The following is a 24,684-nucleotide window of genomic DNA, read 5'->3' as shown; positions in this document are numbered from 1 at the left end:
GTATAACTTTGGCAAAGAAAGCCTGAGACAAAATCACACAATAATGCTTTTTGGAGTGACTGGATCAGGAAAGTCCACTCTCATCAATGGAATGATCAACTATATTGTTGGTGTAGAGTGGAAGGATGATTTCAGATTCAAATTAATTGACGAGGATCGGATGAAATCACAAGTTGAAAGCTCTGAAGTCACTGTGTATAAAATAAACCACCAAGATTGATTTAAAATCCCCTTCTCTTTGACCATTGTGGACACTCCAGGCTTTGGAAATATAATTGACAATGAACGAGACAAAGAAATCACAGATCAACTACATAATCTCGTCTTTGCTGAGGTCATCAGAGAAGTTGATGCTGTGTGTTTTGTAGTTCCAGCTTCATTAACACAACTCACAACAACACAGAAGAATGTGTTTGATTCTGTGCTTTCAATCTTTGGCAAAGATGTGGCAGAAAACATCAGGGTTCTTGTGACATCTGCAGATGGCCAACCTCTACCAGTTCTAGAAGCAATCAATGAATCAGATGTCCCATGTCCTAAAACAAAAGATGGGCTCCCAGCTCACTTCAAATTCAATCACTCAGCCTTATTTGCAGACAACAAATCATCTGCAGCAAACAGCACAGATGGGGAGGAAGGAGATGAATGCTTTGATCAGGTGTGTTGGAACATGGGGACAGAAGGCATGAAGAGGTTTTTCCTTGCTTTTAATGACATAGACACCAAAAGCTTGAACATGACAAAGGAAGTCCTCACAGAAAGAAAAAATCTTGACCATTCAGTTAAAAATTTGCAGAAGCAGGTCAAAATTATGGTAGGCAAGACTGAAGAGATAAAAGAGACGTTCAACAAACTGAGTGAGCATGAGGCAAAGATCAGAAGAAATGAGAATTTTGAGTTTGAAGTCACAATCACAAAGTTTGTCAAAGTAGATATTTCTGGTACTGGAATGAACTCCACAAATTGTTAACAGTGTCGTCATACCTGTCATTATCCATGTATTATCACGTATGCAGATGAAAGATGTTGTGCTTCAATGGGATCAGATGGACACTGCACTGTGTGCCCAGACAAATGTCACTGGTATGTACATGATAATGAGAAGTACAGATGGGACTATAAGGAAGTTAAAGAAAAGCAAACAGTAAAACAGCTGAAAGAAAAGTACCTAAGAGGTACAGCTGAAAAGGATACTCAGACTTTGATTAAAAAAATTAGGGAAGAAAAGGATCTTGTGAGCATGGAGTTAAAGAGTGAAAATTGGTCAAACAGACTCAAAGAAATAGCACTGAAGCCAAATCCTCTCTCTACTCAAGAGTGTATTGACATGCTTATTAAGGCTGAGAAGTCTGAGGCCAAACCAGGATGGCATCAACGAGTTTGTTTCCTGATGAACATGAGAGTCAGAGGTTTGTTCACACCTTCATGTATCGCTTCCTGAGACGATTGCATCATCTAGACTAATGGTGACATAAAAACATATTGTATACAGTCAGGCTCATAATAGCTGCCCTCTAGTGGATCATCAGAGCAATGCACGAAGCAGAGGTACCTTATTTACTAAATGTATGATGCCTGCCTCTGAGTTGTGATTCACGACTTATCAAGCTACTCATATTTTATTATTTTAACTTATATTCTAAGATGAGCATTTGCTGGATTGAAGCAACATAAAACATCATGTAACCTACTTCATTTGGATTTTTTAAGATTGTTTAATGACATAGTTGTGATAGAGTTGTTTTTCTTTTCCTCTTTTATTGATTGCAGCTCTATTAAGTATTAAGTGTTTAGTCTGGTTATCACATTTTGGTCGTGTCAGGACTGCAGTTGCAAATTAACTATTGAGCACATTTACATTAAGGCACCTTTACATAGTTAAAATTTCAGTGTTCTTATGACTGCACCATTATATTAAATAGAGAAAGTTTAGATGTCTTGATCATTATTTTGAACTTATTTCAATGAAATGTAACAGTTAGTTGACAGTTTGGAAACAGCATAGCAATTGAGGAGATCAAAGAGTTAATATAAATGTATAGCAGAATTTCTATGTCTGGTTTCTCCTGTATATTTCATTAACTTTCTTTTCTTGTGGTTAATAGGCTTCTTTACAATTTGTTACCATGTAATATGTGCATGTCCTCATGTATGATTGCTTGAATATTTTGTGAAGCAATAAATGTGCTGCATTATAAAGTCTGACTTCCGTGTTAAACTTTATTTCTACATCACTAAAGTAACAGCAGCACAGAGCTGCAAAAGTGTTTTATAGAAATCAGTCAAAACAAGAGAAGAAAATGTGTTGTGTAATTTTTTGTTACTACTAGTTTTTATACAAATACAAAGTTATATTATACTAGTGCTATTAGTAATTAACATCACTAGTAGATTGAACATTGATTACTTGAACCAGAGGCAGCAGAAGAATTTTAAAATAGCTTACATATATGAATAAAGTAGTTGTTGCATTAATACTTAGTAGTAGTGATAGTAATAGTAGAGTAGTAGTAGCTCTATATTATATGAAATAATCACATACAGCCAGAAATTCCACTTTGGTTATCTGAACATGTTCTGCCTCAGAAAAAGACAATGCTACTGTGTATTGTGTCTTTGACTTGCAAGAAATTACTGGGTTGTTCTTTGTGAAACTAACTTCATTTTGAATAAATATCAGAATACAGCCAACTGTAGCCTCAATGTGTCTAAATAGTAGAGCACTGCTAATAGTAGCTTCAGTTTGTTCAAAATCGACCACATTACCCGCATTACTCTCTCATTCCTGGATTGATTGATCTATAATCTGCTTGATTTTGCACAACTATATTTTCTGGTTGCTCAATATAAACCTCACAACCATGGAACACTTGGTCAAAAAGTTCATACAGCTCTGCCACTTGCATTAAGACACATCATATTGATATCATGTTTGCAATTGGAGAAAATCTTTAGTTATAGTCTATAGCCCTTTTACTTGACTCCAACAATTTAAAATGTTGTTTGGCATACAATCTAATCCAAAGTAGGCCATGAGACTAAAAGGGTCCATTTAATGAAAAACTTGCTTTTTCAGTGCTTGTGCATATGTATTTGGGTCTTTAATATACCTTTTAACACAAACTATGAAGTAAGACCAAACTACCCAGGTGTGGGCGGGCTTGCTCTCTTTATTGCCACTTCACATGGGGTGAAGCTAGCCTAAGACAAGAGTTGGACTGGGGAACAGAGCTGGTGCTTGCTGAAAATGTATTGTTTTCTTTGATTTAAAGCAATTATTATTGTCTTAGTCTCAATTTGCGTGTTTAAAAATACATAAAAATGCTTAATTTATCATGATCGTTTTGACTGCTTCCCCCTCCCTTCTCATGCAATGGACTATTCCATGTTGCTGCGCATGTGCAGACTTTATTCAGGAAGACTGTACCAAAACAAACTTGTTGGCGCGGTTTTGAAAAATGAAGTGGCGTTATCCCATTGGAGCGGAGAAGAGGAGAAGGCGAGAGGAAAGTAAACAGTTTTTTATCAAAACTACAAAAGGTGTCAACCATTTTCACAGTGACACCTAATCCAGGTACTCGACAAGCCAGACGCTCTTGCCAGTAGAAGCACTGGTGTCAGTGTCAGCCGAGGAGGAGATGAAGTGGAGAGTGACACAACTGGCCGTTTTCATCACGAAGATGTGAGTATTAAAGAGGTCGAAAAGGTAAACTATATAAATGCTGATTAATGTTCTCATCAATTACAGTAAAAGCGTTGAGATGATTCCCTTGTTGGATAATAATCCTCAAGGAAGATTTTAAGGACTTTATCTAGCTCAGGAAATTGGAGAATTTTCTCAAATTCACACTTTTTAGTTGATTCAAAATGTTTGTTTGGTGATAAATATTATTCACTGGACAAATTTTAGTGTGACAATTTTAAGTCTGTCATTCACAGCACAGACATGACCTGAAAAAAACCCTGTGTGTATTGAGTGGCTACAGCTTTTCTCTCGCTGGACTTCGCAGCGAGTTTACATAGAGACTGCATGGCAACTCGTCACAGACTCTCGCTCTTCGGTGTGTTCACAGCGTCTGTCATAATTACTATGGCCACTAGATGGCGCCTGTAACTCAGAAGTGAGAGTGCAGCCACACTGCCTCATATCTCCCAATGACAGCTGATAACACTCATTTAATGGGCTGATAACAGTATATGACTTGAGCATAGTGAAAGATTTGATTTATCTTTTCGTCATTTGGTTTGTCTTGTCATATAAAAGTGTGGAATTCTGGGTAATGTAGTTGGTTCAATGAACACAGTTGTGATAAACAGCATGACATTATTAATAGTGAAGCATCAGTGTTAGAGCAGCATGTTACTGTTGTAGCTGCTGGAGGTGGAGCTAGTTCACACTACTTTATGTACAGTTAGCTAGTTTACACTACTTTATATACAGTTAGCTAGTTTAGTCCAGTGGTTCCCAACCTAGGGGTGGGGCCCCTCCAAAGGGTCAGCAGATAAATGTGAGGGCTGCTGAGATGATTAATGGGAGAGGAAATAAGAAAAAACTAAGTTCTGATACACAAATGTGTTTTCAGTTTTTGGAATTTTTCTCTAATCTTTGATTTTTGCTGAAATATTGGATCATTTGAACATTTATTGAAATGAAACTATTTGGTGGAGCTGTTAACAACTCATAGACATCTGAAATGTGAGCCAACTACGCACTTTTTGTAAGACGTCAAAAGACAAAAAGTTTGGAAACCACTGGTTTCATCTTTAACAATGTGTTGTTTTTTAAAAGCTTGTTATATTATCCATTGTGTCAAATCTGTATCTGAAATAATGACTTAATTAAATGAACTGATAAAATAAACGAGATAATGAAGAGATTTGAATCAATCGACTTTATTAACTATTTGATGTTTTTTATTTCATTAAATGATTGATCATCTTGTGTGATTAACATCAGTTGAGTAACAACATATAGGTTAATACAGATATACAAATAGTAATAAATCAATAATAATCAACCATGAATTATCTGCTATTGTTACAAAATAATCCTGACAATAAAATATTAACAAAAAACTTCTACAATTATAGATCAAAGCAAACAAGAAAATAAAAAAAGTAATGTGGAGATTTACAGCAGTGAATTAAAACCTTTAAAGTTAAGGATCAGGAAGTCCTTGTTGTTTTCTAGATTTAAATATTGTGGAAACTTTGAAAAATGTTGTATTAGCTGATCAATTAGATGATTTTCAAAACTAGAGATAAACTCACTTGTTTGAATTACCAATGGGATTATTGAATTTCTCTTCTCGACTTCAGGTATAACTTAAGATTCTTGGTGCTCTTTAACTTATTGTCCCTCTTCCTATCAGCCATTTGTTTCCGTAGTAGTTAATACTTTTCAAGCATTTCCTCTTGGTTCTTTTTCAGGATTTGTTGTTTCTTCTCTTTGATTGCTCTCTCTGCTGTTTGGGACATTTTGATGATGTTGTTCTCTTTTTCTCGAGGAGCTGCTTTACTGTCCTTAATGTCATTACTGAAAACATATTACCAGCCAGGAAGATATGTAGTCCAGATGAAACATAAACAAACACCTGGCAATAACTTTTAATGTGCAATATAGAACATTCACCCTCAATAAATGTCAGCAAATTATTTGCTGTGTAAAGATAAAGTGGAGTCACAGTGATTGAAGCATAAAATATTGTCTCACTCTCTGTTTTGTAATCCAACTGCTCCCTTTGGCCATTTTCAAGATCGCAGCCATGTCACAAACTTTTTCATATTACAGCCAAACAGATTTGAAATATTTGAGAAACAAGCAGTGAACTAATTGAATCACACATTTGTTTTTGTTCTGTGATGCTGGTGCAATGTCTGTTTTCTCTTCAGATCTCCAAGTATTCAGTGCTCAGAACAGATATTAAATAGTTTTTCTTTCATACAAAGAAAAATTGTATGCTTAATAACTGCTGTAATTTAATTAATTTCATACTGAATGAGGAGTGGGTTGGCATGCACATAGAGAGACTGATTGTTATCTTAGTATCTTTTTCAAAAGGGAGATGTAAACTGAAAAAAAGTAAATTATGAATTGGATGACTGGATTACTGTTCTCTGCTTCTTCTCTGGCTTGCTGTTCTTGCTTTTCCCTCAGTTGTGTTATTTCCAGCTGGATTTGTTTTTCACGTTCAGCCAATAATTTAGTATTCCTCCTCATGTCACCCTTTACTTCTGTCAGCTGTTGCTCATATTCTTTCTCTATTCCCTTCCTCAGTTCTTCCAGCTCTTTGCGGTTTTGCTCTTCTTTCTGTTTCAGGATTCGTTGTTTCTCCTCTTCAATCACTCTCTCTGCCTTTTGGAACATTTCAGTGGTGTAGTAACTTCCTCCATTCAGTTCATTTATATTCCTGATCTTCTCAAGCAGCTTCCTGACCTGAGAACGATCCTTCACCTCATTATTGAACACGTGGTACTGGCCGTGACATTTTGCCACAAGTTCCTGCAGATCTTCACTTTCCTCCAGGAACTCCTCGATAGATTTCCCTTTGAGCAGGTCACCATGGGTAAAGAGAACCATGCTGTATTTGTTGGCTTCCTCACCAAAGATTTTCTGAATATTCTCCACTGTATGTTTTTCTTCCTCTGTGAATCTGCCCAGTCTGATGACGATCAAGAAGATATGAGGTCCAGGAGAAGCATAAGTTGTGCATTGGGAAATATCTTTATGTGTTTTCTTTTCAGTGTTCCTGGTGTCAAACAGGCCTGGAGTGTCGATAACGGCAACCTTTTGTCCATCCACCTCACCAACAGCCTTATCACAGAGTGTAGTCAAAGACTTAGGGGAGAATTCAGATTCAAAGCGCTGTTTTCCCAGAATGGTGTTTCCTGTGGCACTCTTTCCAACTCCAGTCTTCCCCACCATCACAATCCTGATCAGCATAGTATTACTGTAGGCAGTGGGAGGTGTAGGAGTAGAACTAGAGACTGAAAAAAAGACAATCAACGTTATGTGTATTCTTAAAATGTGTTCAATAAGTCCACATCAGGGATGACTTAATGTTTGGAAAGGCTCAAGTTGTACAGTAAGTGCAGTGCACACAGGTAAGCAGCAGTATCGTTGTGTCCTTTACTTTGCTGCTAAGCCCAATAGTTGTGTTCAGATGGTTAAATAGCTTTGTTGATCATGCATAATGTGGATACACTATGGCTCTATGAGAGTGCATGAGTACACGCATGAATGTGTTATATTTCACTATGTTCATCTCATTGGGCACGCAATGTCTGTGTGTGTTATGTTTTTGCAGTGTTTTTTTTTGAGAACACAAAGTGTGCTTTTTCTATTACTTTGTTATTGATTTATTTGAGAGAATGTCACGTGTGAATGTTTAGGCCTGCTGTGAACTACTGTTGACTATTACTGATGGAACGCACACAACGTGTGGATATGTTTTGTGTTAATAATGTTGAGAGATGAGAGATACATTCTTTTGAATGTTTGTGGAGGTGTAACACTCTGTTGAAAATAAATTTGGCACACCCAGTATTTGCTGGTGCACACCCAATGTCTTTTTTCTGGCTACGCCAGTGGTCTCAACTTTTATTTACTGAAGATTCTTAATTCTTTCTTTCATAATTCTTTTTAATTATAGGGTTTTAAAAATAACCCACAGTGATTGTATATTTTTAAGAACCATACTGGATTATTTGTACTATTTTCATATTTTTTGGCATGATCCTTGATGTTGTCTGAATTCATTAGAAAGAGGAATAGATTGGATTACTGAATTGATATCATGAGGACAAATATAATCTATAACCAAGGCTGCATTTGTACCAGGGGCCATGTCTATAAGCAATGCAAGGATTGAATCAACAGTCTTCAGCTGTGCAATGGATTCAGTACATTAAAGTACAAAAAATAAAAAGCCTAAAGTCATTGAGCTTATCTCTCTATCTATCTAACTATCTCTCCATCCTACATATTCCATATGTACGGGGACTGACCCCACAGGGGTCTGCCCCAAGAGTCTCCCAGGGCAATTTGCACTGGCCTAGGAGGTGGCATGGGGAGACAGGGTGCTGATAATTGTCAGGAAGAAGTGGGCGGCTTGGGGGGCCCCTGGCCCCGGCCCTGCCTACTCCGCTGACCGTGTCTAGCTCTACCACGTCAGCTGGCCTCCAAACGGACCCGTAGATCACTGGAAGCAACAGAACCTGATTGAGGGGGTCTTGGCTATGGGCCTCTTGAAACCTGCTGGTCACGGTGACGGCCCCATCGGAGCATACCAGACATCTCTTTAGCACACTGGCGGGCTTCTTGAGCCTGCTGAAGCATTGCCTTGGCATCTGGTCCAAACATAGCAGAGGGGACCACAGGCAGCCTGAGTAGACGGGCTTGGTCTTCCCCCTGTAACCGTGACTGAGACAGCCAGGGCCAGGGCCCTACCGGTCGCCACCGCCTGCTCCTTCATCAACTTGGTCAAAAGAGATGACACCTGCTGCACCTCCGCAGTTATGTTGGAGTCTCCCCCTAACTGGCCGGCCAGCTGGCGTTGGTACAAGGCTAGAATAGCCCCAGTGTTCACCAACCTGCCCTGTATAGCCATAGCCCCATGCAGCTTATTGAACATGGCATCCATCATCTTGGTGTTCCTGCTCCAGCCTGATCCATGGGAGGAGGAGGTCCACAGCCAATCCTCTCTCGACCATGCACACCTGCCAGCCTTCTGCACAGACCTGACCAACGATGGGCTTCAGATGGTGTAGCAAACTGTTTCAATACCATATCCTCCACATCAGGAAGTAGAGGCATTGAAAAAGACTGTGACTGAGTCGGAGTCACTTCATCAAACCGGGAGGCCCTCTGTCCTTGGTCCGCTGGCATGTCAACCCCCAATGCCACCGCGGCCCGAGCAAGAAGCTGGTGATAGAGAGGAGAGGTGATGTCCTGCTCGCCAACTAAATGCTGAGACTCCACTCCCTCTTGAACAGGGAGGAGGGCTTCGTCCTCAGGGTCAATGCCCAAGATGTCAATGTCCCCTTCATCAGACTCATCTGACATGGGGGAGACCAGGTGTAGCTCTTCCTGCCCTTGCCAGGTGGGGGCAGTGTGCTGGACAGTAGGCGGGGCTGCAACCATAGCTGCAGGAGGAGGCATCGCCACTCGTGCCCTGACACCCCCTCCAGAGGGATGAGGTGAATGTGCCACTGGGTCATGCAAAACCACCTTTCTTGGCCGTTTTGTAGGCCCAGTGAGAGTGGCTGGATGTGTGACAGGAAACACTCAAGCCCTAGCCTCCTTCACTCTAGCTGGCAGGATGAAACAATTCATGCAGAATGCGGGGTACTGGCTGGCCCTGCGTGCATGGTCCAGTCCCAAGCAGTGCACACACTGGTCATGACCATCTTCCATGGGCATCCTTACACCACAGTTCAAACAGGTGTGCCCCACTGAACTAGCCATTCTCCCGCTGTACACATGCACTGAAGTATGCCTGCACTGGTGGCACTAATCACCTGTCACCTACTCCCGTAGGAGTCACTGGCAGCCAAATTCGCCCGTCGCCCGAAAAGGGGCAGTTTATACATCTTCATTACATAAAGATAACTTTCCGAAAATGTAATCTAGGGCCCCTTAGGTATTTTTGTCCTGACTGATCAGTGAAGTTTAGAGACCTTTGACCTTGGGTCTCTCTCTCTATCTATCTATCTATCTATCTATCTATCTATCTATCTATCTATCTATCTATCTATCTATCTATCTATCTATCTATCTATCTATCTCTCTCTCTCTCTCTCTCTCTCTCTCTCTCTCTCTCTCTCTCTCTCTCTCTCTCTCTCTCTCTCTCTCTCTCTCTCTCTCTCTCTCTCTCTCTCTCTCTCTCTCTCTCTCTCTCTCTGAGATAGCCATCCTATGTTGTGTATGGAAAGCATACTAACAAGTAATGTCCAATCACATGAGCTCCTCTCATCCCTCTCAATGGGTGAAGAGAGAAAGGAGTTCACCCCTCCACTTTGTGCCAGATGTGATTGTACAAAATTAAATGTGTTTGGGGATTTTGGGGATGACTGTGTATGTGTAACTCTGCCAAATGAAGCCACAAAGATTGCTCTCTGTCTTTGTGTGTGAGAACATGTACTCTGAGCAGTTTAAATAGCTGCATTCATAGTATTTTATCCAAAGTGCTTTACAATGTTTTTCTGCTGCTCTCTCACCCATTCACACAGACCCACAAACTACTGGGAAGCAATTTGGGGTTCAGTATCTTGTCCAAGGACACTACATTGAACAGTAGTCATGTCTGACGGCTTGTGTCTAATTCTTAATCATACTTACACATAAATGATGTGATGATCATGAACACAGTCGAGGCAACAGTTGCGCTACACCAAGGATGCCTGCAGGGAGGAAACAGTGAAGTTTTATTGATTATCCTTAAAGATGTGAGTAAAATATTTTTTCTAAGATTCATGACTCAAATTAGATTTTAATTTTGGGATGATGATTTAGGATATGAAACTTAATTCAAACCTTGGTCACATGACACATCTACTCTGCATCTTTTCAGTGTAAAACTGACTGTCCCTGATCACCTGGTTGTTTTTTTAGTACCAAAGATCAAACTTTATCTGCTTCCGTCTTTAATTGAAGTCCCTCTGACAGCCACAAACTGTGACTGTATTGAAGTGAATGAGAAAAACTCAAAACATCGCTCTGGAAATAAAAACTGTAAAATTAAAATCCACAAGAGGGTAGGCTTTTAATGACTAATAATCATTTATAGATTACATTTAATTGGTTTGTTCGCTGTATTTACATAAAAACAACAACAACAACGATAATAATTATGTGCTTTACATAGTTGAATGGTGATTATACAGTAACTTCAGGACAGCAATAAAATCGGACAAGTACAATAGAAAATGGAGGAATTTAATTAAAAAAATATAATAAATAAAATAAATATATTAATATAAAATACAAAATAAAATATAATGAATAAATAAAAACAATCATAAAACAGACACGAGCAGTGATAGTTTAATAAATATGCCTGTTTAAATTAATAGAAACCAGAGTTTTACCCTGTATAGTATAGAGCCATACAGATGGGGATGGTGAATGTGACAAGCAGAAGTGTCTTCATGGTCAACCCTGAAACATGAACACAAACATGTCAGAGAGAAACTGCCAAACTTAGTGATTAGTTGGACGACCTTCTGTGAGCAACAGCTGCTGCCAAGGTTTGTATCACAAATGCAATTGTACTTCAAAATGAACACCAAAATCACATCACATCACTTAATCTGCATAAACACGTTCATGTTGGTGAGTGAATCGTGGTGCTGCACCTGCATTAAAATGGGTGCCCATTACTTTAAAATGGCCCTGTAAAGAAAAGAAACAATGAACAATTGAAAAAAATAACTTGGTGGACTATATCACAGCTTTAATTTCTCTTGAATGTACTGAATACTGGTTACTAAAAAAACACATAAATATGCCATTACCAGCAGACTTCAGTATTCTCATGCCAGTCATATGATACAATCATGTGATAACTGTTGCATGACCAGAGATAAGCAGTCCCTTCACATCTCTGAAAACATTGCTGCAAATTTTCAAAAAATACTTAATTTGGATAAATTGACCACTAATTGGGAATCATGATTGCTGTCACCTGAAATTGCAGATAAGAGGAGTAATAGGTTTTTTAAATCTTCTAATACTGTGCATATATCACCAAGCATATCAGTAGTATATTTCCTGTAACTATTTGATCTTATTGTTTTCATATTCCTCTTACCTTTTCACTGAAAACACCATCTCAACAAAGAGATGTTGGCTGCAGTTGAGCAATGAACACAAATGGAGATTTACAAAACTTGACCAATATCACACAAAACTATGGTATTGATCCAACCTCTCTCTGTATTTTATTGGTGAATAAGACACACCGCTGTATAAGACACACCCCACTTTTAAATGAAAAAATATAGCGTTAAAGATGTGTCTTATACATCGATTTTTACGGTACTTCAGGTACACTTAAAAATATTAAATTACTGTAAATATTAGATAATATTGTGTAGCTATTTTGGAGTACTTTTGGCAACAAGAATTCTACTCTACTTTGGTATTGTACGGATTTTTATCTGTGGTATACAGTATCAATATTTTCATATTTGCGAGTCCAAGTCTATGTTTGCACTTTTTTTTCAAGAATATTAACATTGTGTAATGCTGTATTCTGAAGTACAAGAACCTGCTGAAGGTCACATGGTCAGCCAAAAAATGATTCCGAAATCTTTGTGCATAGACTGCTCGATGATGAGTGTGGAAATTAAATTTAATTATTTTTTTGTATAATAACTTACTTTTATCAAAAATATCAAAGAACCATATGTCATCACTGTTTTACTACACTAATTAAGTTAAATATTATGAATATAGATATATATATATCGACTTACCTTGTTTTGTTATGTTGCTGATAATTTTTGACGAGCGCAAGACAGAAATTCAGAAGTGCTGCTGATGTACCTTTCAGAGTCTCTCTGCAACTCTGACTCTTTATATAACTTCATGCAACAAACCACACCCATAAAACACTGCTGAAACCAAAGTAAGATGTAATTCTTCCTTCATAAAGAGAACAAAATAATATTTTGTCCCACCATCATCAAGATATTATAGCTTTGAGAGTTCAAATGTTCAGACTCAACCACTTATTCACTATCTCTGCATTTTGGTGTGTCATGGACAGCCCTGTTTAAATGTTATGTAAATGTTTTGCTTTTTTCCCCCCAATCTACAAACAACACCCAAAAATTAGAAAAATTATGCATTTACACACAGCGATTTACATCTATGATATATTCATTTTTAGATTAACTTAACTTTTCCCAATACATTTAAATGTGTTTTAATTCAATCCATACAGTAAATGATACACTGTGGGGGTTTTGTTGTTTATAGAAATGCAGTTGGGCTGTGAGGGTCATCAGTATATTGGCTCTGAGAAGCTTTGATATAATCTGGGCAGCTGTTCAAACTTGTCTCAATGTTGTAATGTTGGCATGTTTGGCTTTTTGTTATAAAGAGAGAAGAGCACATCTGTTGCTGAAGTGAAGAAGTAAATTCCAGTCTATCTGTGACTCTGCCTCTTTATATAACTTCGTACAACAAACCACAGCCATAAACGAAAATGGGAAAATTCCACGCACACCAATTGACATTTAACATTGATTAATTCTTAGATTTACTTATCTTTTCCCAATAAATTGCAGTATGTTTTAATGATACACTTTGGTGGTTCTTTTTTTTATTATTGAAAAGGGCTGTGTGAGTGGATCAGTATATTGCCTCTGAGAAGCTCTGATATAATCTGGGCTGCTGTTCAAACTTGTTCCCAGCATGATGTGACAATGGCATATGCCTGTGGATGAGAACAATCAGTCTATTGGTTCAGGGGAAACTCTGATATAATCTGGTTGGACTGTTGTTCAAACTTGATCTCACACATGTTTCTTTGGTATTGCTGAGTGTATTTGGGTCATAGAGTCAGGGCGGATGTGCTGCTGAAGTGAAGATTTTCTCCAAATACACTACCCCTTTTGATAAAAAGACTTCATTTACCAAACCACACACACACGACTAGAATTGTAGTCTATTTTGGTATTATACATGTAATATGAAGTTATATGCGTTACAAAATAGAAAGAGCAGCATATATAATTGAGTCAAGAATATTAATATAGTGCAATACTGACGTGCGAGAGCCCTTGAGGGTCACATGGTCAACCAAAAACTGATTCAGAAATCTGTGTGCATAGATTGTTAAACAGTTCAAATTCAACTGTTTTTTTTGTATAATTACAACATTGGCCTATGTCAAAATTGCAAGAAAACTTATGATATCATAATAAAGTAATTATAAAATACTTAATTTATTCTTCAGGGGAAAATATATTAAGCTTTTGCAAATGTTCATCATTAAAAAAATCCAATAATTTATGTCAGACTAAGAGACACAATTCCAGTCAGTGTTTAACCTGCTGTACAAGTTAATTCACAATCAGTCCCATTTTCTATTCAACACAATCTGTCCATTAAGCCAGTTCATCAGCATTATACAGGAAAATAATGTAGTCAGAACATATAATGATATATGATATACATGTAAAAGGTTGATGTAGGAGACAACATTTTTTATGGATCACAAATGAATTTAAAATTTTAAATAAAAACAGGATGGGACAGGATTACTTTCTTGTCTGTGGATGTATATATACCAAAAGAAATGAGCGGACACAAAACAGAATGAATCACTCTTCAGTCTGCAAGTCAGCATTGAGCATGCAGGCATATATTAGTAAGAGCAGAAGAGATTTATTTTTCAAGTCAGACGAAGCCTGCAAATAGATACTGGTATCAGCACATTTAGATTGTAAGAAAAATATAAAACCAAATCAAGAGGTCATTAGCATAAAAAGTCACCATGGCTGAAGAGAGAAAGAAAGTGCTGCCTGCAGAAACACAATGTCCTCCCACAAAAAGAGAAAGAAAAAGATAAGGCAGCACAGTCCTGCCCAAACAGATTTGAACATCAGAACATACTGCTTAGTCATTGATGCTTCAGTAGTAAAAATGCAATTTATTTAACTTATTTAATGTGTCAGTCACAGGGACCAATTTCTTGTGGTACCCCATGTTACTTAGAGTAGATGTATACCAATTAAATGACCTCTAACCCCAACCTCAATGATACCTTACATGAAGCAAGATTTCTTAAATACATCAGTATAAGATCACCCATTAAATATATTTCATTTCAAACACCGAACACTTCAATTATACATTCTCCAAGTCTCCAATTCTCCACAGTCTTTAAAAAGTATTTTGACCTAGAGGATGGTACGAAACACCTACAAAGAGGGTAGATGTTGGAAGGAAAATATAAAACATCAAAATCTAAGAAAACTACAATTTTTACAAATCATGTCTTATAATAAAACATCCTGACCGAAGAGGGTTAGGGCTAATTATTACTAAACTAAACGCTTCACCAGAAGTTCAAAAGGATCAAAAGGTGCTTTACCTTGCATCCACATTTTTATAAAACTGTATATATACGATAAAATGAGTTCTATTATTGTTCCGTTTTCCTCAGCTTCTTCTCTGGCCTGCTTTTCCTGTTCTTCTTTGCGTGTTTTTATTTTCATAAAGCTTTCTCTTTCATAAGCAACCATCAACTCATTCTGCCTCCTCTTGTCAGCCCCCTCCTCCCTTATCTGTCGCTCATACTTTTCCTCTATTTCCTTCCTCAGTTCCTCCAGCTCTTTGCGGTTTTGCTCTTCTCTCTCTTTCAGGATTCGTTGTTTCTCCTCTTCAATCGCTCTCTCTGCCTTTTGGAACATTTCAGTGGTGTAATGGCTTCCTCCATTCTGTTCATTTATTTTTTTTATCTTCTCGAGCAGCTTCCTGACCTGAGAACGATCCTCCACCTCTTTATTGAACACGTGATACTGGCCGTTGCATTTGTCCACAAGTTCCTGCAGATCTTTACTGTCCTTCAAGAACTCCTCAATAGATTTCCCTTTGAGCTGGTCACCATGGGTAAAGAGAACCATGCTGTATTTGTAGGCTTCCTCACCAAAGATTTCCTGAATCTTCTGCACTGTTTGCTTTTCTTCCTCTGTGAATCTGCCCAGTTTGATGACAACCAGGAAGATATGAGGTCCAGGAGAAGCGTAAGCAATGCTCTGGGAAATGTCTTGAATTGTTTTCTCTTCAGTGTTCCTGGTGTCAAACAGACCCGGAGTGTCGATAACAGCAACCCATTGTCCGTCCACCTCACCAAAGGCCTTTTCACAGTGTGTGGTCAAAGATTTAGGGGAGAACTGAGATTTAAAACACTTTTGTCCCAAAATGGTGTTTCCTGAGGTGCTCTTCCCGACTCCAGTCTTCCCCACCATCACAATCCTGATCAGCTCATCATTGTTGTTGACTGTGGGACGGGTACACCTGAGGGCCAAAAAAGAAGGACAAACTTCACTCAGCTGTTGCTGATACTTTTTCTCCATTTCCTTCCTCAGTTCCTCCTGCACTTTGCAGTTTTGCTCTTCAGTCTCTTTCAATATTTGTTGTTTCTCCTCTTCAATCATTCTCTTTGCATTTTGGAACATTTCAGTAGTGTAGTAGCTTCCTCCAGTCTGCATATTTATATTTCTAATTTTCTTGAGCAGCTCGCTGACCTGTGATGGACATTTTATGTCATTATTGAACACGTGATACTGGCCGTTACATTTTTCCACAAGTTCCTGCAGATCTTCACTTTCCTTCAAGAACTCCTCAATAGATTTCCCTTTGAGCAGGTCACCATGGGTAAAGAGAACCATGCTGTACTTGTTGGCTTCCTCACCAAAGATTTTCTGAATCTTCTGCACGGTTTGTTTTTCTTCCTCTGTGAATCTGCCTAGTTTGATGATGATCAGGAAGATATGAGGTCCAGGAGAAGCATAAGAAATGCACTGGGCAATATCTTGAACTGTTTCCTTCTCAGAGTTCCTGGTATGAAACAGGCATGGAGTGTCAACAACTGCAATGCTTTGTCCATCCACCTCACCAACAGCCTTTTCACAGTGTTGTGTCAAAGATTGAGGGGAGAACCCAGATTTAAAACACTTTTGTCCCAGAATGGTGTTTCCTGAGACACTCTTCCCGACTCCAGTCTTCCCCACCATCACAATCCTGATTGACTCATCATTGTTGTAGGCTGTGGGAGGTGTAGACCTGAAGGCTGAAAAAAAGGACAATCAATGTCCATCCAAAACATTTGTTAAATTAGTCCAAATCAGGGATGGACTGGGAAGGCTCAAGTTGTGCCTATACAGTTCACAGTTTTAGAGTACATGAGTATTTAATCTCTTTGTTGCAGAATATTCTTAATTCATTTTTCATCTTTATTTTTTAGTATGTGGTGAAATGTGATTTGTAGGGTAGTCTATAGGATTATATTTAAACTCTGTAATTGTACTCCTCTGGATATTTGAAAGTCATAATTAGTAGCATATAAGATTTTGATACAGGCCAAACAATTTATGGATGGATGGTGTTGGTGAGAATCTACTCTAGAAATTGTGTTTTGATTCTCAGTCTGCAGTAAATGAAAAAACATGTAACAAACTGAGAGACTAAATATAACAAAACGAATCGACTGTGTGTGTCCCCGCCTCTACCAAATGAAGCCATGAAAATAGCTCTGTGTCTGCATGTGCGAGAAAAGGTGGTCTGAGCAGGTTAAATAGCTCCATTTATATAGTGCGTTTAGTCAAACGGCAAAGCCATGGATGTATGTTATGGAGAAAGTATTTTTTTGGACCCTACTTCTCAAGTAATTTATTACCTCAGAAAAACATATTAACCACAGATTGTGGTGACTACGTTGATAATGTACATTACTTGCAGTCCCAGATTAGTAATTTACTTAGAATAAAAGTTAATTATAACATTTTGGTCCCCTAAAAAAATCTTGTTCAGCATTTGGTTGTAATTGTTGTGGTAACAATTTACGTTCAGTCCAGTTTGGTTTTCAATACCAAACAATATGGGGTACATTATCTTGCCCAGAGAGACTCTGACTTGAAGACAGGAAGAGTTGGGGATTGAACTGCCACTTTCTAATTATACATAATACTTACACATAAATATGATGATCATCATGAATACAATGCATGCAACAGTCACACTCCACAACAGACACCTGCAGGGAAGAAATTCAAATTAGATTTGAATTTTGAATATGTGAAGTTGAATTCGAGCATTGACCACCTCACACATCGACTCTGTATCTTTTCCATGTTGAATTGACGTTGTTTCTGATCTCCTGGTTGGTTTTTAGTACGAAAGATCAAACGTTAATTAACTTTATCTGCATCAGTTCATCTGACAGCCACTACAAGACAAAAGCAAACTCTGACTATTGAAACGAAAAACACAAACTGTCTTTTTGTCAGCCTAAAAGTAATTTCCATATAAGTTTGGCTCTTAATGGCTAATTAAATGAATTTATAGATGCATATTTTTGTTCGATTATTGTATTTAGACACAACTGCCATTACTACTACTACTACTACTACTACTACTAGTGCAATAATAACAATAATACTATAAATATATGATATTGATGATGATAACAATAATAATAGTGATTGTGATAAAACAACAACAATAATAATAATAATAATAATAATAATAATACACTTTACATTGTTAAACGGGGATTAAAACTTCATGAGTGTAATAAAATCTAACATTTACAAATACCCAATACCCAATACCCAACAAGATGAGAAAAACAACATTTGAGAGGTGATTTAAAAGATGTCACTGATCCTCAAGCAGGCTCACAGTTTTTATTATTTTATATCAATTTAATGAAAAGTGCAGATTACCAGTGTTCTGGCTACTCTGTTCAAAAATATCAAAAAACACCAAGAGTAGTTTGTGAGGAGGAGGTCTACGACTCACTAAATAAAAAGCACCCACAGAGAAATGTTTACGTTTTCAACAAAAATGTTTGATTTATTTACAAAAACAGAAATATGCTTGGGGTTGACTTCAAAACAATGGGTAAATAATTTTTTTTAATTCAGTGGTAAACAAACTATTGCATTCCTCACTCCTTCAGCACAAAAAAAAACAAGAACAAAAGAAAACCAGCTATCCTCTCTCTCTAATCAGAGGAGTATGGCCTAACTAGGAGGAGGGACCTGAGCAGCAAAGAATAGATAAGTAAACATAATAAATAAAAGTTAACCTAGAATATAGGATCCATATACCTATACACAATAGGATCCAACAACAAGATTAAAGAGCCGTTAAGAGGAAGATGGTGAAGATGAAAAGCAGAAGGGTCTCTATGGTGAAATCTGAAATATGAACATAAACATGTCAGAGATAAACTGCCAAACTTTTGATTAGTGGATGACCTGCTCTACCTCCTGAACCACAGTCACCTCCAAGGATTTTATCACAAATGCAATTTCACTAACCAAGACCACATCAAAAAGAACATGAATTGGAGAATAATAGAAGAGAGCTGATATACTGAATGATGGATTGGTTGGGGGCAGGGACGTGCACATGATTGTAGAGGGGCAGGGGCTCAAACTCAGAAAAGGGCAGCTGCGTGCCAACATTTTTTTCCGGTCCTTTACACAATATGGAAATTAATGTAAAATTAAAAAATATAGTTCTAATAGAAAGCTAACTACTTAGCTGTGTGTCCTGTGTAGGTGAAAGTGATATGTAATTGCAATTTCTTTTGTGTCACATTATCAAAGTCACAATAATCTTTATATCTAAACCTCGGACCTGTACTTCAGACCTGTAGTGAGAAGGGAAATATGATCCGCCGTAAACACGGTGTATTTTATTTTGAAAATTAACCCGGTGTTTTATTTTGTATTTTGCACACGATTTCCTGTACCGCACGATCTGCTCTGTGCTAATTTGACGTCCGGCAAAAATAGAAGTTGACACATTGACTAAAATAGAGCGTTTTCTGAAATATTACCCATATTTAAGCACGTTGAATAAGTGGACGGCGACTAGTTAGACCATAACTCACAGGTTCAAGTTGCTCCACTGTCACGTCTCCTCAGTTATCCATGGGGCAGCTCTCTCTCTCTCTCTCTCTCTCTCTCTCTCTCTCTCTCTCTCTCTCTCTCTCTCTCTCTCGGCTCTGTGACGGAGCGGAGCCTCAACAGACAGAGGAGCAGCAGGCTCAACACACACAACAACCCCGTATTACAAGAAAATGGGTACGGTAGATCACCGTGGATATTTTTGTACAGCTGGGTTTTTTTTACATCCTTAAGAGGAATTTATTAATGTAATTTTTTAAAACGCACACACACACGCACAGAGGGCACTTTTTAATACGAGGCAAAAAGGGCAGGGGCTCAAGCACCCCTAGGGCCCTATGTGTGCACGTGCCTGGTTGGGGGACCAAAGGAAGGGATTAGGATGGAAGGGTGAAGGGTGAGAGTTGAGCAATGAGGGGATGATGGGATGAGAGGTGAAGGTAAAGGACCATTTGACGGACAGTTAAAGGAAGGACAGTCATTCATATTAAACACTTTGAGTTTTTAGTCTAGTTGGTCATGAAATTGAGGAGTATAGACTCATAGATTAACTCTGCTGTTGCATTGTGTTCTTGTGGAGTTAGCAAGTTAATGATGAAGTTACTCAAGTACTATACACTTTTGAATAGGCCTATTTTGACAAACTATTCCAGTAGATGATTCAACAGTTGGATGAGCCACTTCTGACTGGGCCCTCCAAGTCAACTGCACCTTCCCCTGATCCAGGACCTGGGATCATTGACTCATTTCCCACCACCCCCACACTCCTCCGTAGGTCTTACCTTCTTTTGTTGTCACTGGAGTCATTCGTCGTATTTATGGAGTTTGGTGATGTCTCTTTTCTTGAGCCCTTTCGATGCCTCTTGCGTTGATCCATTTAGCTTAATGAATAATTTGCAGCTTGTTGTCTTGGATTTTGTTTTGTTTTTTATACGTGCTCTTCTTGTGATGTCCACGTTCTTTTTATATTCACTAATGTACACAATGCCCCCCTTTAGTTTCCTTCCTTGTCTGGGGAGCGCATATGTTTTCTTTCTCTTGGTGAAGCGGATAATTATAGCTGGTGGTGCTCTTTGTTTTTCTTGGCCAAGGTGTGCCAAGTTTCAATGTCACTGTTGTCAACAGTATGTCAGATGTGTGGACCGTGTGCCTGGTAGATTAGTTCATAAACCCTGCAGTTGTGAAGAAACAAAGACACACAAAACTTAGTTTGCATTCAATTCGGCTTAAGGACTTATGCTGCAGCGCTTGCGTCAAAGGGGTTTTGCGCCATCTTGTGACTTGTTTGAGTATTGCACTAACAACTTGTTTGTGCAATACTAAAGTAGAGTAGGCTACAATGAAATTAGCATCTCTACACGCAAATGAACATAGCCTAAAGGGTATAAATAAATAAAAATGAAAAAAGCAAATATGAGGTTGTCCATTTTTAAACACATTTGACGAATTGTTTAACCAATGAGCTGTATCATAGTCCCATAATGAACTGTGCAATAGACCCACTTTTCAACATCTATTTATACCATCTATTTTTATTTGTAATATGGGGCAGTGCCCGTTCAAAGTGTGCATGTCAAATTATGTATCTAACCCTTATTTCTCAAGAACTACAAATGTTTATCAAAAATGTCTAAATTAAAACATTAAAGATTTGATAAATAAAGAGTGCAGGAGCCCAGCCTTGCTGTGATCTGACAGTGTTCATATCAAACAGTCCCTGCTGCATTCACACATAGAGCTGCTGTTCACTTATTTATTACAAGTTCATTAAACAAGCTTTAACTCAGATCAAACTGTCAAACTAGACAATGCTGGCCAAATATGAATCAAGATTCTGTTGCTGCATTGCATATTTCTAGACTCACATATTTTCATGGATGTATTCTGGTGTCGGCCTACTGTTTAGACTATATGAAAATGGCCCCATTTGAAATCCCGAAAAGCCAGAACCAAGTAGCAGTGCAACATAGATTACGATTTAAGATATCTAACTGCATTTTAGTTAGGAAGAATTAGGTTATCAATTAGGTTTCACAATATTTATTCACATGTTCACAGTGTTTTTTGGATGTATTAAATTACTCTGATTGGCTATTTATTCACAAAGTTTCTCATTCAAGTAACAAGTTCATTCTGTCTCTTCTTAGTCCACTAAATATAAAATAATAAAGAGATAAAGATAAATTAATATTATGAGAACAATTATATATTGACTTACCTTGTTTTAATAGGTTGCTGATTATTTTTGTTTTAAACAGGGGAGAGCAGATCAGTTGCCCAAGTGAAGAAGTACATTTCAGAGTCGATCTGTGACTCTGCCTCTTTCTAACTTCTTGCAACAAACCACACCCATAAAGTAGAATGGCATTTGTCCTCTGAGGGAGTAGACCAAAGAATGATTCAGAAATATGGGTGCGTAGAAACACAAGTGTGGAAATATTTAAATTCTGTTTTTTGTATAATTAAAACGCATAATGTCAAAATGACAAGGTGCCATGTGTCATCATATAATAATCCCAGTAAGGCAACATCATCAGAACATTTGTTTGTGGTAATGGGTTGAGGGCTCAGGCGTTTGTTTGCCTTTGTGGCCCGTGGTATGATGGCTTCAGATTTTCCACATTTTAGTGTTTTAGAGATACGTTAAAATGACTGAAATTTTAATTTTAAGTTTCCTTGTGCAACATTTTTCCCAACTTTGTTTGACCCGACACTCATCTTTGTAAAGTGGTTAACTTTACACATTTCTTTTCTCACTCTCATATGTTTACAGCTGTTAAGTGAAACATTGTGATTCATACATATGATTGTACCATTTTATTTTTAGCACAGCTTGAATATCCAGTCTTTCCAGTTCAGAGCTCTTCCTGATAAATGTTGTTTAGATCTACTATCAGCATTTAAAGGAAATGGCACACCCTCTTTAAACTGCCAACATGCAGGTAAAGGTTCAGCTGGCCTCATCAACTAGGTTTAGGACCTAGTGGCAAACCTTACCATTCAGCAAAGTAGCCAACTTCCTGGAGATCCCTACTAATAGAAGCTCCAAACAGATATAGATTTATTATGATGTTTAGATATGAAACGGTGCTGGCAATTTCTGTAATAAAAAACTCACAAACCAGAGAGTGTGTTTCTGGGTGTAGTATCACACTTTTAGGGGTAAAATACCAACAAAAATACAGTTGCAGTGCAATTGGACTCATCTCTACACACACAGTCAAAGAATAAAGTCATTTAATATGAAACTGAACTCCTGGATTTAGACTTGCAGGGAGCATTTAAACATATGTTTACCTCAGGATTTGGAATTTTAACATAAACATCCAACACAACGACTGCATGAAATAACAGAAAATCACACTTATGTTACCTTAAAAATTGTTGCCATTGACTCCGAATCCCAGGTTGTAAAGAATTGCCTTTGGCCAGGTAGATTTACACTCAAACAAACAAGGCTGGGTGGAAAATTTTAAATACAGTATGTTTATATAGATATTAATAGAAATAAAGTTGGAGTGAGAGGAGGATTTTTTAAAAGTTATAATTTGCACACAGAATCAATGGACAGGTTATAGGAAATCAATTATTGTACAAGTAAGTTCACCTGGAATTATCTGAAAACATTTTGTCTGTGACTGAAGAAACTTAATCTCAGCAACATGTGATCTGATTTCTATCACACGACTCCTCCCATCTCTACACCTCTTCTTTGATGCCAACAAAGAGGCGTTTGCTGCAGTTCAGTTCAGGTAAAGATAGATGAAGGAATGTAGAGAAAATACTTCACTGACCTCTTGGAGAATTCATTGACTTACCATGTTTGGTTTCTTTGGTATTTCTGATCATGTTTGGTAATTATACATTTACTGTATTTATAGGTTGAAAACTAAATTACTGTAAAAAACCCTTTTGTGAGTATTATTGTACATAGATTACTGCAGGCACACATAAAAATATTGTAGTGGTAGTAATATACTTTATTTTATCATGAGTATTTTTTATTTTTTTGTCAATATTTTCAGATTTGTAGATTCTAAACAACACAGGAATAACTGTATATGCAAATGAGAGACATATTCAGCTAGTTAAGTTAAAGTCTGCACCGAGACAAAACCTGCAAACAGATACTGGTATCAGCACAGAGGAAAGTGATGCACACGGTCTTGCTCTTTGTCACCATCTGGTGGTTAAAAAATGTTACTGCTCAGCTTTCATTGCGAAAAGAAAAATAATTACTTACTGCTCCATTCAAACAGATTACACCCAGAACTCAGGTTTTAAATTAGCTCGAGCAAAATGTATTTCCTTGCAAATGTCTTGTTTAATGTTTTTCATTAAATTTAATACATGGGTCAAATATCTTCTTCATGTAGCTCCTTTTGTTTATTTGTAAGGAAAATATAAACAGCAAATTAATACATTGTTAGAAGAAAAAGGCAGCACATATAGTTGAAAAATCAAATGTTTCCATTAATTTTCACATTTAACATTTTAAGAAGATTTAGCTGATAATAGGTAATTTTGAATGTACTTTCATTGTGTACTGAGTAGAAATGTAATACTGAGTTTGATGCAGAAAACCTCTGTTCACTCATTTATTTAATTGTAATCCTTTGAAAATATAAGAAGTATATTCAGTTGATTTTTACCAGTTTGTCATGTGTGTATTTTCCCACCTCTGTCCCCGTTGGCTCAGTTTCTTTTTGTCTACTCCTACATCAAACAGGTGACTTGTCTCACCTGTTTTTCACCCGGTGTAATGTCCTGCTTGTTCAATGTTTAGTCCTTCCATCCATCAAGTTTTCAGACATGTGGTTAAAAAGAGAAAGAGTTGCTAATGTTTATAACAAGTACATGTTATAAAAGTGGTGAATATTAGTCACTTACATCAAATGCAGTATTCAGTGTTCAACGCCAACCTTTATATGTTATATTATGTCATCTGTTATACATATGAAACAGATAAACATTTCACCACTTCAATTAAGATTATTATTATTATTATTAATAATAATAATAATTTTAATT

General features: G+C 37.5%; 2 protein-coding genes across 2 annotated transcripts; both read right to left on the bottom strand.

The window, feature by feature from the left end:
• Nucleotides 1-1,334: 1,334 nt before the first annotated feature.
• LOC128369771 (GTPase IMAP family member 9-like) lies at nt 1,335-8,645 on the bottom strand. The gene is made up of 5 exons (XM_053330848.1): nt 8,450-8,645; nt 8,290-8,349; nt 7,998-8,201; nt 6,112-6,987; nt 1,335-1,387 (listed from the first exon to the last, which is right to left on the bottom strand). Exons 1-5 carry the CDS (start codon nt 8,643-8,645, stop codon nt 1,335-1,337), a joined length of 1,389 nt encoding a protein of 462 aa, XP_053186823.1.
• Nucleotides 8,646-11,152: 2,507 nt separating this feature from the next.
• On the bottom strand, nt 11,153-20,460 carry LOC128369770 (GTPase IMAP family member 4-like). The gene is made up of 3 exons (XM_053330847.1): nt 20,436-20,460; nt 15,253-16,805; nt 11,153-11,158 (listed from the first exon to the last, which is right to left on the bottom strand). Exons 1-3 carry the CDS (start codon nt 20,458-20,460, stop codon nt 11,153-11,155), a joined length of 1,584 nt encoding a protein of 527 aa, XP_053186822.1.
• Nucleotides 20,461-24,684: the final 4,224 nt, after the last annotated feature.

This window comes from Scomber japonicus, chromosome 12, assembly GCF_027409825.1.
Source record: "Scomber japonicus isolate fScoJap1 chromosome 12, fScoJap1.pri, whole genome shotgun sequence".
NCBI classification, from domain to species: Eukaryota; Metazoa; Chordata; class Actinopteri; order Scombriformes; family Scombridae; genus Scomber; species Scomber japonicus.
This window is presented reverse-complemented; position numbering and strand designations above follow the sequence as displayed.

Coding starts and splice junctions, on each gene's coding strand:
- LOC128369771 (XM_053330848.1), bottom strand. CDS start 8,645: ATGATGGATGCCATGTTCAATAAGCTGCATGGGGCTATGGCTATACAG. Junction 8,202..8,289: donor GTGTGCTAAAGAGATGTCTG/GTATGCTCCGAT, acceptor TGTTGCTTCCAG/TGATCTACGGGTCCGTTTGG. Junction 1,388..6,111: donor CAGAGAAGAAGCAGAGAACA/GTAATCCAGTCA, acceptor CATGTTCATCAG/GAAACAAACTCGTTGATGCC.
- LOC128369770 (XM_053330847.1), bottom strand. CDS start 20,460: ATGACTCCAGTGACAACAAAAGAAG. Junction 16,806..20,435: donor TCCAGTGACAACAAAAGAAG/GTAAGACCTACG, acceptor CCTTTTTTTCAG/CCTTCAGGTCTACACCTCCC.